The sequence below is a fragment of the Metarhizium brunneum genome, chromosome 6 (assembly GCF_013426205.1).
Source record: "Metarhizium brunneum chromosome 6, complete sequence".
Taxonomy (NCBI): Eukaryota; Fungi; Ascomycota; class Sordariomycetes; order Hypocreales; family Clavicipitaceae; genus Metarhizium; species Metarhizium brunneum.
Window position 1 is genome coordinate 1,218,687 of NC_089427.1, and position 15,435 is coordinate 1,234,121.

The 15,435-nt window shown below is 49.5% G+C and overlaps 5 protein-coding genes across 5 annotated transcripts; 2 read left to right on the forward strand and 3 right to left on the reverse strand.

Annotated features, from left to right (window-relative positions):
- Positions 1 to 1,781: 1,781 nt before the first annotated feature.
- G6M90_00g097150 (uncharacterized protein) lies at positions 1,782 to 2,304 on the forward strand (the record flags this gene model as incomplete). The annotated part of the gene is made up of 3 exons (XM_066131523.1): positions 1,782 to 1,948; positions 2,051 to 2,174; positions 2,248 to 2,304. The coding sequence occupies 3 exons, from the start codon at positions 1,782 to 1,784 to the stop codon at positions 2,302 to 2,304; spliced, it is 348 nt and encodes a 115-aa protein (XP_065987551.1).
- A 552-nt stretch (positions 2,305 to 2,856) lies between these two features.
- HET-E1_11 (Vegetative incompatibility protein HET-E-1) lies at positions 2,857 to 7,527 on the reverse strand (the record flags this gene model as incomplete). Its single annotated transcript, XM_014691138.1, has 2 exons — positions 2,857 to 6,819; positions 6,904 to 7,527. The coding sequence occupies 2 exons, from the start codon at positions 7,525 to 7,527 to the stop codon at positions 2,857 to 2,859; spliced, it is 4,587 nt and encodes a 1,528-aa protein (XP_014546624.1).
- Positions 7,528 to 8,262: 735 nt separating this feature from the next.
- G6M90_00g097170 (uncharacterized protein) lies at positions 8,263 to 9,073 on the reverse strand (the record flags this gene model as incomplete). The annotated part of the gene is made up of 2 exons (XM_066131524.1): positions 8,263 to 8,873; positions 8,929 to 9,073. 2 exons carry the CDS (start codon positions 9,071 to 9,073, stop codon positions 8,263 to 8,265), a joined length of 756 nt encoding a protein of 251 aa, XP_065987731.1.
- A 265-nt stretch (positions 9,074 to 9,338) lies between these two features.
- G6M90_00g097180 (uncharacterized protein) lies at positions 9,339 to 10,826 on the reverse strand (the record flags this gene model as incomplete). The annotated part of the gene is made up of 6 exons (XM_066131525.1): positions 9,339 to 9,455; positions 9,506 to 9,724; positions 9,784 to 9,984; positions 10,046 to 10,369; positions 10,420 to 10,609; positions 10,669 to 10,826. The coding sequence occupies 6 exons, from the start codon at positions 10,824 to 10,826 to the stop codon at positions 9,339 to 9,341; spliced, it is 1,209 nt and encodes a 402-aa protein (XP_065987773.1).
- Positions 10,827 to 12,592: 1,766 nt separating this feature from the next.
- G6M90_00g097190 (uncharacterized protein) lies at positions 12,593 to 13,647 on the forward strand (the record flags this gene model as incomplete). The annotated part of the gene is made up of 2 exons (XM_014691136.1): positions 12,593 to 12,804; positions 12,894 to 13,647. The coding sequence occupies 2 exons, from the start codon at positions 12,593 to 12,595 to the stop codon at positions 13,645 to 13,647; spliced, it is 966 nt and encodes a 321-aa protein (XP_014546622.1).
- Between the last annotated feature and the right edge of the window lie 1,788 nt (positions 13,648 to 15,435).

The following is a 15,435-nucleotide window of genomic DNA, read 5'->3' on the forward strand; positions in this document are numbered from 1 at the left end:
GCAGAATATATGAAGTGATTCATAGTCAAGGGCTTTTTTTCTCCTGCAATCCGATATTAGTGATGCACGGCCAGGCTTTCAGTTGAATGGTTCCTTCCCGGGTCCACGCAGCAGTACAGAACAAGAATAGTTGATATATTGTAAACAAGTCAGTCTACCATCCTGCGGGACAATGCGCTGACGCTCTGTAATGGGAGTAATGGCGCTTCTTTCCCCCGCAGGTGAACCTGGCCGCCTGGTAGTACACTGTAGTTACGTACGTATTATGCAAGGCCGGAGATGGACTGCCCGGGTAACGGACCCGAAATGGAGACGTATCGGCACCGGGAGCCAAGTGACGCCCGAGTCCTGACGTCTCAAAAAGGTGAGTGAGTGAGTTCATGAGAAAATATGGGTACGTATGTCCAGTGTAAATTCATGCACCACCTTTGTCCTGCGCGTCAGCTTAGAGGATGGACTAGTTGCTGGGGCTGGTTGCTGGCCATCAGAGCGATGGGTGGGCGCTGCCGGATTATGAGGAGTTGAAGTGAGTGAGGTTGGTGAGACGGGATGGCTGGGTGGGCATGTGCTGGCCCGCGGTGGTTCACATGGCGTTTTGGCAAATGATACCTCTCTTGATATTATGATTTTTGTTCTCGACACAACTTCAATTGGTTATTCGCAGCCATATTGCAGCGGCGTTTGAGATGGTGCGCGTGGAGGCATATCGCACATGTTGTACATACCAACACGTCCTGTATCTACTACTAGCGCCATATCTCCGCGTTCGCAAATAGACTGTATTCAAGAACTCAGTCGTCATATGCATCCCTTGCCTCGTTGTCCGTATCCCACCAGGCACTCACCAATGCCAGAACCAACCTGGCACTGCCGCCAAGCATACGACATCATAGCCACGCTTACCCACAGGGCAAGGTACTCCGTAGAAGATCTAACGATGAAGTAATATTGCAGGTACAGCCTTGGCAAGCAAGTCCACTGCGGCACGTCAGGTTGCCGGATTTGCATAAACGGGAGCCACTTTCAGTTTCGTTGTCTCACAGAGTACGGAGCGCGTGCATTTCCCATCCTGCCATTGTAAAAGCGAAGAAAAGGCAGGAATGTCGATAAATGACCCAAAATAAGAAAAAGAAAAAGAAAAATCAAGCTCCTGCAAATATAATTCCACATGGCCTTGGAATTTCCCATCTTTCAATTCATCTATTCCACGCCGTCGCACCTTCCCTCCACTCAGCAAAGATGGCCCGTGCCCCTCAGTCCTTGACCCCTCGCGACAGTCCCGCTACATGTGTGGGCCCCCAAAACGTCAACGATCCAGACGTCACCAGCAAGTACACCCCACAAACGCCAATGACGTCAACTGGTAGCTACCCCCAAGCTCTCGTCTTCCCACCCGCAGAGGAAGCTCTCGAATCGTCATACCAAGTAACGCCATTCTGAAATCCCGCGAGTGCAGAAAACGACAGCTGCCACTTCGGCATCCGGGCAAACTTTATTAAGCCCGTCCTCTCGCACCTTTTCCATCCTTCCTTCTCCCCCTTCTCCCCAAGTTTCCCGTTTTCCATCGTTCCATCAAACACCAAAACAACAAACTTTCAAAAAGTTGACTCCATCGTGTCAACACTCCATCAACAACACCTTCTTCCTTGAAGTAATTTGGAAAAAGAAACACACTCACAAACACGCAGAGCTCATCCAGCACCGCAGCTCACGCGACACCAACCCCGCACCTGCCCAAGCTCACAAAGTTTCTCTAAAATCCCCCCCTCCAAAGAAATAAAATGACTCGAGGCGAGAGCACGCAGACCAAGATCCACTACAAGGGCGACGACGACGACTTCCTCGTCTTCGTCGAGGACGTAGATCAGTACAAGCAGTGGCTGAAGGGCGACACGTCCATCCCCCTGGCCCAATTCGTGTCGTCGTTCAAAATCTTCCTTACACACAGGTACACACACACACTCACACATTCTTCCCATTCCCGCCCCTCTGGCAGACCACCAAGATCCCCGAGCGTCGAGGAGCCGCCTACTGACAGGCCGTTTTGTAGACAAGGCGCCCAGGGCACGTACGACGCGGCGCCCAAGAACGTGCTGTACTCGGAGTTCGGCACCGACGACGACGACGAGGTCATCAAGAAGATTCTCAAAGGCGGTTCCATGCAGACCATGGAGGTATGTCCCTCGGTCCCCTCCTCCTTTTTCCTTGGTCCGCGGTATGAGCAGCCACTGACTACTTACGTGAAAGATGCCCGGCCGACAGGGTGTTACCAACGAGAGCATGAGCTCCATGAAGACTCACTGAGCGTATTCATTTAGGCAGGCGTTGTTATGAGCTACGGAAGCATGGAATCATCTTCACTTTTTTTTGTTACCCGCCTCTTGTCCCGCTGGCACTGGTGCGAATTGTACTTTTAGAAAAGATAAAAAAAATGAAATAGCTGTTGGGGGCTTGTGCCGGTTGTCCATCTATGGCTTGTCTGATATCAATGCCATCTGCACTTGGCAACTTTAATATATTGAGTGTGCCTACATATGATTGCCCCTCGGTGGCTGTGAATATGGGTTGTGCTATACTTTTCGTGACCTTTGATGCCGCCCTTTACGGGAACCTGAGCACAACTTGAAGTGCACCAATGTGCTTCTCATCCAAGCAGTAATAGTTTAAACGTGTAAAAAGGACTGCCAGCACAATTCACATCTACCACGAGTAATTCTCTAATTATTCTTTATCATTACGTATTATCTATGCTTTGCGAGACGATATTTCCCAATCTGAATATCTCGTTACACCATATGTACTTGTGAATACTGCATACCACTGTTCGCTTACCGCCCGTGTCTCCCTCCTCTTAGTCTATGCAGAATAGGTATCAGGTCTCTTGGGAAAATAAAAATAGAGAAATGTTACCTTGCCTGACGCGTGCCCCAAAATCACAATGTCTTCACAGACAGCCAACACATTCGATGTATAGCTGGTCGGCAGCAACGCCAAAACACCACGTCCCTCGATCCACACGTCGCCCAGCCTCGCTTCAGACTCCATACCAGGGAATGCTACCGGCTTGTACACAAAAAGCGTATTGTCTGGCGTCTTCTTGTTCAGCCATGTCTGCCCAGACGCGCTGCTCGGCACGGAGCCCGCAGTCGTCACGATAGTCTCCCCATCAGCGGCGAATGCCATGTCAGAAAAGGTTTCTTGCTGGCTAAGCACCTGCCGTCTCGAGTTGGATGCCTTGTCCAGCGCGTAGATGCAGCCATTGACAGACCCCATCATGACCGTCGAGTCGTCTGGGGAAAAGGCGAGCGCCATGGGGCAGTCGGCTTCCTCCGCATCAAACGCATGCACTTGGTTTCCAGTCTCGGTATCCCACAAAGCGATGGCGCCATCCTTGTTGACAGAAGCCAGCGTCTTACTGTCGTTGGAGAAGGCAATACATGACTGTGATTCGCTTTGGCCCCTGATCGGCACACTCGAACCCGTCTCAACCGCCCAGAGCCTGACCGTCTTATCCTCGGAGAATGAAGCAATCATCTTGCCGTCTGGAGAGAATGCAACGCACTTGACAGCTGCAGTGTGCCCCTGCCAAGTTTGGCGAGCTTCACCTGTTTTCAGATCCCATACCCGGACGGCCTTATCGCCCGAAGCCGACGCCAAAGATTGCCCGTCTGGTGAAAAGGCGACAGAGTGGACGGCGTCCTTATGGCCGCAGAGTCGTTGCAAGCACTCGCCGCTTTCAATATCCCATATGCGAATGTCTTTGTCGTGGGAGGCTGTTGCCACGACAGTCTTATCAGGAGAAACGACCACGTCCGTCACCCGGCTATGGTGACTTTGTGCTTCCTCCTGCTGACTCCAGTCCTTAATGTCCAGCAGACGAGTTGTATCCTCCAAGCCACCCATTGCTATGGTTTTGAGATCTGGGGACAATGCAATCGTCGGCCAGTTGTTCCATCCAGGGCTGAAGCTTCTCGCACAGATGCCGCTCTCAATGTCCCACAGGCAGATGGTGCCATCAGTGGAGACTGACCCGAGCGTCTTACTGTCACTCGAGAATGTGAAGTCGCGGAATGCCTCGTCATGGCGCTTCAGCACTCGAGCGCTGTCTCCCGAACCGGTGGACACGTCCCAGATACCAATCAAGTTTTGCAGCAACGAAACAGCCAAAGTCTTGTTGTTTGGTGATAAAGCAATGATGCTCTTAGCCTCGCCCTTTGCCGCGAATACCTGCTCAAACTTGTCCGTCTCTGCATCCCACACATGAACTGTGGCATCCCTAAGAACCATCACAACGCCTTTGCTGTCGGATTGGAAGTTGGCACAGGCAATTTTACGCTTCTCGGGATGTACGAGGGTCCGGATCTGTGTTTTTGTTTCCACGTCACAAATGTGCAAAGTATCACCATACACCGCCATGACGGATTTGGAGTCGGGAGAGAAGCTAAGTTCTTCGGCCACACCTGTCGAGTCGGGGAGGAAAATTGTGCAGATGGGTATCCATGTTTCAACCTTCCACACCGTGAGCGAGCCCTCAGTACCTGTTGAAAAGAGGCTTCCGTCTTCAGAAAAGGCCACTGCGGTGACTGCGCCATAGCGGCCATCAAGGGTCCGCGTGTTGGAGTCCCCGGTCTGCTGCGTGGTGACCATGTTTCGAATGAAAGGAAGCCGCTCATCCCATCCAAAGACTCGAACACTGCTTTCAGGTTGAGTAAATAGTAAGGCCGTGCCGTAGGTCTGCAAGGCTGCCGCTTTGATGGTGGATTTGTGACTGATGAGAAATCTCTCGGCGTCTTTGAGAAACTGCCTTAACGGCGCTGAAGATTCAAAGCGAGGCTGTGCTGCGAGCAGGCGAATAGCTTTCAACCCTTCGGACAGGCTTCCGAGAAGTGACAGACTTTCAATCCAGCGAAGAAAGAATTTCTTCAAAAATTCCAGGACCCTCTCAGATGTCACGAGCTCTGCAGAAGTCTCCGACCTGCCGGCATTAACCAAATGGTGCATCCAGAATGTCGCAGAGTAGGCAACACCAGCCAAAGGATCGTTATCAGAACCGTTGATTGCATCACCTAGGAGCCTCGGGAAGTACCCATTTCCAGGCAAATGGTACATGTTGTGCTTCAGGGTGTGTTGCATCTCTATAAGTGACCTACTAGCAATATCCTGATGGCTCAGCACAACATCCCCTTGCTCCAGCAACTTGCCATATTTCTGGCACAAGTATTCTCGGACAGATTCATGGGTCAAAGAGACCACTCTGCCCGTCATGCTGAGAAGAGAGCCGCAGACCTTTACGATATCTAGAGGTTTAATGGGAGAACCAAGCCCGGCCACCACCCCCAGCTCCTTCAGAGTGAGCGGTCGATATGCAAGATATACAGCCGTGATAACGTTTTTGCACCGGATCCTTTTCAGGCCATGATGCTCTTCAATCTTAGCCATCAGGTAACTGTACAAGTCTGGCAACCCGGAGGGCAGCTTCTTGATTGTCTCAATAGCCTCCTTCCCATCAACACCTTGAAGTTCTCTGAATGCCAACGCCGCCCAGAGAAAGGTATTTGCAGCTCTGTCACATATTTCATTAGACAGTTCCACGAGAGTGGCCTCGTCATCGTATCCAGGGTTCTCTTTCAACCCTGACAGTTTGTAAGTGATGTATGCATGAACCGGCCCTTCCAATCTTTGTGCATCCAACTCAACCAGAGCCTCATCCACATCTGGTTTCATCAAGTCAAGTTCTGGTCTGCTAGAAATCAACCATTTGACCTTGTGCGAAATACTAAGAGACTTGTAAATCAGTTGAATTAAATCTTCTTTGGTCCCGTCACACTCGTCCAGGCCATCCACCACGAAGTATGCAGGCGTGAATGACGGATCCTCCAGCATATTTTCAAAGGCTTCAGACATTGCACTAAACGCGTTCGAGTCTGTAAACAACGAGGATCCCGCATATTTATGTTTGGCACGCAAGTGCTGGATAAGACGAGGTTGCTGAATAAGCAGCATCCAGAGCAAGGATCGAAATACTGCGGTAGCATTGTTTCGCGTCTGATCTCCGGTGCCTTGACAAAAGTAGTATGATGCGCTGGGTGCGAACGCTGCTGACTGTGTCGAGATCTCTCGGACAATCCCCATCAAAAGCATTGTCTTGCCTGTTCCAGGTCCTCCTTTAACCCAAAGCAGACGGCGGGAGTCAAATCCATGCCAGTTCGAGAACGATGTATACTCTTCGGTATCCAGGACCCACGAAAACGCAATGTTAATTAGCTTGTCCGTCTTCCTTTCAAGCCTTTCAAGGTCGCGCATCGGGTCGATTACGAACAAGTCTCGGAGACAAGCAGAGTCTTTGTCATCGGCAACCTTTTCCTTCTGGGTAGAAATGAAATCCTGAAGATCTTGGTGGATGTTCCCCAGCGTTGATTGCATCTTGTCTCCATGTTTCATCAGCTCAGATAGGCGTTCAAGGGAGCTCTGGGTATTGTACTGAACAGAAGCAGCTCTCAGAGCTTCTTCTGCAGTGGTAATGGCCTTAAGGTCCGACTCCCACTTGTCCCATGCGGCGAGTTCACGAAGATAAGTCAAGCCCGAATTCCTGTAATAAGAGCTAACGCTCTTCATCTGATAGAGCAAAAGGCTCTTGTACAGATCAAGCACGAGGGTTTCCAGGCGCTGCGTGACCACACTGGCGGGTTCTTTGCCTTCGACGATACTTCGCTCATCCAGAAGGTGATCAACCAACGAACAATACCAATCCATGCGAGAGACTACATGGGTGATCCCTGCGAGATTCTCTCGGGAGACTTTAGCTGGATTAGTAAGGATCTGTTGACAAGTTTAGTCTCAGTGGTCTCGATGGCGACTTCGATGGCGAAACCGGATCAATAGTCTTGGGCATGTAGCTCTCACCTGCAGTCCAACACAGACACCGGCCCATGGCAAGGCGGCTTGAGGAACGTTTTTGATGGCAACGTCGATGATTCCTCTAGCCTGGAGAACAAATCCAGCAACATCCCCCACAGTCTGGGCCAGCTTTGAGTCGTCGGCAAACTTCTCGCGTCCCTTTTGCACAAGATCTCGCATGTGTGCCTGCCGCTTGACGGGGTCCTTCAAATCAGTAGCCAAAGTGGCCATCTCTGGCCCCGGCTTCCCTTCGTCACCACCAGCAATGGCAAACGTCAACGTCTCCGCATATGACTGCACAATGCCAGAGGTGGCACCGCCGTCTTCCAAGCCATCGTATGCATCGTTCCAAAGCTGCTGGGACTTGGACAGAGCTTGGTCGTCGTCTGGTGTAGGCGACACGGCCTTCTTTGGTGTTTTGGCGGGAGCTGTAGCTTGCTGAGCAACAACGGCCGCAACTATCTGCTTGGGGAGTGCTCGAATCTCGGTTTGGACGACGGTTGTAACGGCTTTGACAGTTTGGTCAACGGCCGACTTCATCAAGGTGGGTATCAGCCGCTCGGACTTGGACGGTGCTGCAGCAGCACTCCCATTGCCATCCTGCGTATGGACGTCTCCCGTCGATGCCATGATGCACCCCTTCTTGTTCCAGAGAACCCACACCAGAGCGACGGATGGTGCTGTAACACGAGCAAGACACGATGAGCTTGGTCGCCCCGGAGAGCTTGTCAACGAGAAAAATGGCGATGGCAGCTTACCGGTTTTATTTCCCTAGCCTTCAAGGTTCAATTGCTGCGGGGCCAGGAGCAAGCCAGAGAGAGACAAGCCACCTCGCTAAGGGTTCAGGTGCAAGTGCCAGCTCACGACATCATTTAGCGACATCATCTAATTTGGCCAACTCGCCCAAGACATTGCAAAAGTTGGTACTGTAATGGAGTAGTGCGGAGTACTACTTGGCAGTCACTTCATTTCTACCAATTGGCCACCCGTAGGCCATTCTAAAGGCACATGTTGTCCGCCCGAAGCCCATCTACGCAAGTTCTCCGTACCTCCTAGAGGCTACTCGCAGGTAATGCCATGTACATATGTATATGCACGACCTGTCCAAGACACATCAGCATTCATCACTTCACCAAACGCTGTCAGCCAGTACCATTGCCCCTGATTTTTCTTGCATGTTGGCCATGGCCATACTACATCCTCTGTTATTTTATGTTCTTCAGTTTCTAAAGTATGTCATTATGTATTATGCACTTTCCGCCATACAATTTATTCCGGCCAATCCCTGTACTATCTTCATCAGGGGCACAAGACCCCTGCATGCCATCGTCATATCACGTCTGTAGGGGTCAATCGTACAAGAGTTTAACTGAACATGCCTCGGAATCCATGACCTGACATGCCGCTTCTCTTCTTCGTCGTTCCCTGTATTTCCTCCTGAGACAATGAGCGCTTTGCTGCGGCTGTCGAAGCTTTATGCCTCTCTAAATCACTCATTCTGTTTTCCGAGTTTGACGTGGATCCAGGGTCTGCCACTTCTGAAGGTGTCGTTTGTAGCCCGACTGGCCGGAAAGTGTCTTCGAGTGACATTCTCTGCCTCAGTCCGCTAGCTCTCTTGGCAAAGGAGCTTGCAATACTCGCCACACTCAGCTTCCTAATAACCGTCGAGGCTGATGTTCTAACTAGACGCTCACTTCTCGACCGACCACTCATGCCTGAAAAGGGCAGAATCTCTTGACTCCAGACATCAGCCAAAATAATCTCTAAACGCGCGCGTTCGCTTCGAGGTGGCGCGAGAAACGAAACACGAGTCTTTGCAGCAAGTAGCGAATGAGATCGATGCATGTTTAACGACGTAGAACCGTGGCCGCTGGTTTGGCGAACTCCACTTGTGTTTTTGATGATTACCTGGTACAAAGCTGGCTTGGGACATATCGTGGTAGCTCTCCGAATGGACAGTCTTCGAGCACCAGGATCTGTTTCCTTTTATGTCAATGCTGCCTACAGGATGGACCAATAGTGAAGACTAACCTGATTTGCTGGTAACAGCCCCAAGGCTTTTAATGTTCAAGTCCAGAAATGTAAGCGTGGTTGCCACTCCAATTTTGCATTGTGCTAGTGGTGAAGATAATCGTGCGCGCCATTCCACTTCTTCTTTGGGGGCACAGGCCGTCATAATAATTTCAAATAGCTGATGATGGCATTCAAAAACGAGCTTCCAAGAGAAAGGAGCTGTGTGGCATTGTAAACCTATTGTTGAGATCGCAATCAGCGGTTTTGTAGGTAGGGAATTTTCAACGTCGAGACATTTCGCTCACCTCTTCCGTTATCTGCCTCCTCTATTTTGACTTCATGCACATTTATACAAGCTTTTATGGTATATATGGGATCTACTTTCCCAGCACATGCCAAGCAGAGAACATCAGGGTAAAGTATACATATCAAGTATTGGCCGTCAACTCCATCTGGAGTTTGCCAACAGACGTGGAGAGTTCCGCATAGGCGAACATGACCGAAAGATCGTACACGATCTTTGGAAACCGAATCGAAACTCTTATCTGATGGTTAGTTACTCCTCTTTTCCAAAAGCTGACCTCAGAAAGCTTACCCTGTTTGGAAATACGAGTCGGTCTTGTAGTAACCAGGAGCGTGATAAAGTGTTCCTCATTTGAGGGTCATTTGTCACCTGGTTAATTTCTGTTGTTGCTTCTCGAAACCGGGCTAACACGCTCTCAGCCGCCATGTGTGCGTTAGGGCAATCAGCAACAGGCGTATATTTGAGGAGCTCTCCAAATATCAAAGGGTACCTGCAGATTCTTTGTATCGGCTGGCGTTCATGTTAATACGTGCTTTCTTCACTTTCCTCGTCCTTGACATAGGTCTCACCTTCACAAGGAGATCTTTCATAGTAGCCGCTCTGTTGGTGTTGCGCAGTGCACAGCTCCTCGTGCTTAATAGAGCTGACAGGGCCTCGAGCCCTTTCTGGTTACAATCCCAGTCCGGCAATGTATCATATACTGAAGCTGTTTCTTGAACCATCATTTCATACTTGGCGCCATACTCTTTATATATAAAGAAACGACTCATCTATGGCTATCAGAGAAATGCATTTATCTCATCGTAAGTGGGTGGTGTGATGATGGCTCACCTGTCTCTCAAAGATTTTGGAAACTTCAACAATAACTTGTGGTTCTGCACATAGCTCAGAAGTTTCCATGGTTGACCGACCGCGGTGAACGTTGGCTCTTCCGTTACGACTGAAGACTTGCGTCCGATCATGGAGCGGTTGGTCTGGTATTCCAGTAACACCTTCGAGATGACCAAATTCTTTGATCCCCGAATTTGAGACGGCGCGCTGAAGCTCGTCCAAGAATTCTTCATGCAGCTGTAAGATGTCAGAGAGATTCCGGTTGACTGATTGCCGTAAGCCATGATATGTGGAAGGAAGCGACACCAGCATCGTAACATAAACCTAGTAGACTCATTAGAATATCTTGTAGCATCATTATTGTTCTGCCATACATTTAAAAGCAACCTTATATCACTGATATAGTCTTCTTCGGTGTGTACTAGCTCATCTAATATACGACGGCGCTTCACAGCCCGAACCAGAGCGTCAGGATCCAGTTTTATTGGCCTGTCAATAGTAACATCCTCAGATTGTTTTGGTTCCGTCAATACGTCGGTGCCATGATCAACCTGCGAGGCACATCTGGAGATTGCGGTGTTGGCTTTTGATCTTGTCATCGTACTGAGCTCCGCCAAACTCACACTGGCGCTTCGAACTGCAGAAACAAAGTTGAACGAGGAGCCGGATGAGTTTTTGGCCCGAATCGAGTAGCACGGCTGTGACGTACTGTGCCCTTCGCCGGTTCCCCAAAGCCAATCTGGCAAATCACGGCTTGGTAACTGCCGTGGTGAGAGGCCATGTTGGTTTCGTTTCTGTATGGAGACCATCCACTTACGGAAGGGAGATCGAGGACGTATATTTTTTTCGGTTTCGATGTCAGGCATATCAGAAATTTGACTAATTGAGTTAGGCGTGATTGGGTCTATACGCCGGTACAAGAAACCCTGTGAAACCTGGGCTTTGTTCTCGATACCATCGTTGGACAGCAGAGACTTAATCTGCCTTCGTCGCTGGCTTAGCCCACCGTAAACCTGTCCAGCATACGTGCTGAAATGGGAAAACGTGAAACTGTTGGTGTGTTTCCCAACCATTGGAGGTATTGGATTTGTTGATTGAAAGCCGTCGACTGAGGCCCGAGGCGTATAGAAGGTCGATACTGCAATCGCCATACTACAGAGGAATCAAACTGAACAAGTCCAAAAAAAGTTGATACAAAATTACTTCCAAGAAGATCCCGATTTGGGGGAATGGATGCCACCAAAAACGAACCAAAGGGAGGGTATTGTGTGGATGGGGGAAGAGAAGGAATTGTAGAGATGCCACCGGGTGCTCGACAGCTGGCAACAGGGGAGCATAAATGTCAGGGAGGAAGGAGCAAACCCACCAGTTGACGTCAATGCAAAACAAAAAAGCTGTCGGAGCACCTGCTACTTCCATTTCATAATAGTCAATATCAGTCCGCAGTCTGGGGAATCTGGTCTCCAATGCTTCCATCTCGGCAAAAGCATTGCCACGTATTGCTGACGACGGCGACGCCGCTCACATCCCATGTCGGGCCCCAAATATGCTGGTCTACGTTCTTTGTCATACCAAAAATGAGGTCCTTTGTCCGAAGTAGCGGTTCATGCTTTTGGCATGTAGTCCCTGTGCGATCGATGATCTTGGGTACATGTGGTTGCGGTCTCGTATTCGAGCGCTCCTCTAGCCGTGGCAAGGGCATAGGTTAACGGCTTTAGGATTTCCGCAGACCAATTGTCATCCATTTGTGTTTTCGGATACCAGGGCAACATGGCGTCTGCTGTGTACAGGCGGTTGGATATCTGCAACTTGCTATCTCCAAACCAACTGCGTGGAGACTCGGGATGACAACAGCAGAGGAAGCTGCTGTAATTCTCTTCAGCTCTGCTCAAAGGCGCCAGCGAACGCCGTCGTTTTTGGACCATTGTCGTCCTCCGAATCGGAAAATGCAGGATTCATGTGCATGATAATAGCGTGGTTGATGCATGAAGTGTCGTACATGGTATTAAGGTTCATGAATCATGGTTGGCAGAGACCCAGGGTTGGCAAGAGGCTGTGGGAGGACAGTGTGGTACAGTCACACGGCAGGCAAGTAACCATTTAGCAACTTCTCATGGCAAGATACTGAATATTATGTGACCAGTCGATTACGGATCTTTCTTCTAGGGACTGGATCCAACACAAGTTGTAACTTGTGGGGGAGAGTGTGTTGAGCAACTTGAGTTCTTGACGCCTGGTGAAGGTCCTGACTCCTGTGACTACGGCCAATGTCCAACTACCGCGACTAACAAGGAACAGGCGCTCAAATATGAATACAGAAGGCGATACAAAATCACCCCTTCGGTTAAATCGGTCTATTAGCTTCCGAGTGATGGTCACCATCTGCGGGGTGGCAAATACATGAGATCCAGGCGAGTGCCCGTCGCCGTTTTCGGCACCAACCCCTCTTTCATGGTCAAGTTTGTATGACCATATATTATAGTACTAACTGTAAAGAAAATGAGTATTCGATAGCATTGTCTCAGATCCATAGAGGCTCTTTTCACAATGGTCGCAGCCGCCATGACCCTGCGCTCGCATGAGCTTCCTATCCCAGTAGGGTCCAACGAAGGAAAGGTTGCGCTGGAAAACCTAGGCTGGCTCAGACCAACATCTAAAGGGACTTCTATTTCTGAAATGCGCAAGAGGCTGAAAGAAGCCGGTTATTTATTCGTCAAGAGTTTGATTCCAAGGGAGGATGTGCTAAAAGTTCGATCCGAGTGAGTATAACCTGCAGGTATATCTTGTAGTAACCCGTTAGATCACGTAAGTTTAACACTTCCGCGATGATTACTGACACCCCACAAAGATACTTCACTCGATATGCTCCAACCGGAATACTGGAACCGGGAACATCAACGGAAGCCGGCATATTCAACTCGAACCAATCACCCCAAGCCCACGGCGGCATCGGTGCCGGCGAACTCCCTCCCACAGATTTACAGGTCACAACAATGACCGACGTACACAAAGCACCGGAATATCTCAACCTTGTGGCACACACCGACCTACGGAATTTTATCAGGAATTTAATGAGGTGGGACAACGAAGTCCTTCTCCAGCGCACAATGCTTCGTCACAACGTCCCCGGCGCACTAAGCACAGCGGTGCATTACGACAAACTATTCCTCAGAGGTGGCGAGGCCTTCTTCCTCACCGCATGGGTCCCCATCGGGGACGTGTCACAGAATGGAGGTGGACTGATGTATCTTGCTGACTCTGTGGGACTGGGCAGATCTATCGAGGAGGACTTCACTCGCAGAGCAGCCGAATTGACCCCAGAAGAGAGGGTTAGCGCGTTTAACGTCCATATGGAAAAGTATGGACAACTATCACAGAATGCTGCTGAATTTGGTGCGCAGCACAAACACCAGCGGTGGCTCGTGGCCAATTACGAAGCTGGGGATGTGGTATTCCACGACCCATATATGATTCACACGAGTTCATTAAACGAAGATGCCGACGATAGAATCCGTCTGAGTACCGACTTGAGATTTTATCGTGAAGGAAGCGATTTGGATCCAAGGTGGATGAAATTTTGGGCGCCGGGTGACGGGCTATAATGGTTTGTTTTCACTTTCTTTTTCACTCAATTATTACCTAACTTTTACAAGAGGGAAATAATTAACAATGCGTGACCTTGGAGGATCGGCATAACATCTCATCAGATTGTCCGTACTCAGCAGTTAATAAAGAGGATCAACCCTGTGACCAATCTCAATCTCGAACCCTGGGTCACCGTGAGTGTCAGAGGTGTTGCGTAAATCTTGTACTGAGCGTATGCCTGTTCCCTAGTATACGTTGTATAAAGGTGCCTTGTAGAGTGACGCAGATACCTGACAACGAAGTTCTCTAAGATGATGCTTTCTCGGCGCGATTGATCCGCAGTAGCTGCTGCGGGCAAAGAGCTCACTACAAAATCGACGCCGCCTAGACGCGGCCAAGTTTAGGTCGCTAATAAATATGTCCTTGCGGCGTGAAAAATTGATCAGGTCTCGGCATTTGTGGCTATTGCTCCGTTGCCGGCGGACTGCCACTCCAAGAAGGTGATTGGAAATGCGATCAGTCTCTAGAAAATACCAGAAGCTCTTATATTCAAATTTATGCCTGTAGCATATTTTTGTGTTCCGGGTGTGGGATCCTAAGGAGTCCTCAATACATCACTCTTGGTGATATCGAACGCATTCGTCGGCAGAAGTGTCCCAGTTTCTGCAAAACCTTGAACTTTTCTATTTTCTGATTTGACTGGTACTGCGGTTGCAAAGAATACATATCAGACGGATACTTTAACAAGAGCGATGCCTCGGGGTTGCACGTGGACGAATGTGTCAACGTTCTGGTTCCTGTTCGTGGCAAATAGGTTTAAAGTTCCATGGCTGAGACACATTAGGATCAGACGATTGGGATGGGGTTCAGATAATTTACAATCACATGGCGACAAAGACATCGGACGATATTACACTTGTCAGCTAGAGGCTTATAGCTGGCTTTATTACAGTGTAGTTTATATAGCAATACTATAGCCGTAAACCTTGCCTCGATTTTGACTTCTAATCGCGATTCATATCATGGCATGTCATGGGCTTGGTTTGCTTGTTTATGGGGGAGAAGGGGCATACAGTCTGGCAGAATATATTTGCCCACCGAGAACCATTCAATAACATACCATAGTATATAATGAGAGTATTAAAACAATAAAAAAAGAGGGCTAAATGGTCATGCACTATATTATATCATATGGAACGCGATAGTCAGGTACTGATGTGGTCAAATACTTTTTGCCTCCCACCGTATCTCATCACGTTCATCCGTTAGATTGGGAGCCGTTGACAATTTGACAACACATCTTTTGTCTTGTCTCAAAAATTGCAATACAGCCAATCGGAAGAGACATGCCGATTCTGCAGTGAAAAAAGAAAAGAAGGAAAGGAAAAAGGAAAACAAAAGCAAAGGAGAGAGGGACAGGGAAGTACGCCGAGGACATTACAGCCCAAGCACGACCAGGAGTCGGCATGAATGCAACGTACATTCGGAAGCCTGCCTTACCTGCCAGCCTTACCTGCCAGCCTTCCCAGCTCTGGCCTCTTGCCGCCTGTTGTTTTGTTTGCAAATATCTGGACATCGCCGAAAAACCTCGAAGCATTGACATCGACACGCACGGCGACAAACGTAGAACCAACTCTACCAGTGGCGGACGCTTGGCCCGACAGAGGCAAGGCCCTGGAGCTAGTCCATGTTTGGTATAGACCGGAAGCAAAAAACCTGGGGCGCGCCGACTCAGGAGACCCGGGCGGAAGATGCCCAGCTGCGCCGCTGAGAGCGCTGGTGACCATCCTGTTTCTCAGTTGTGA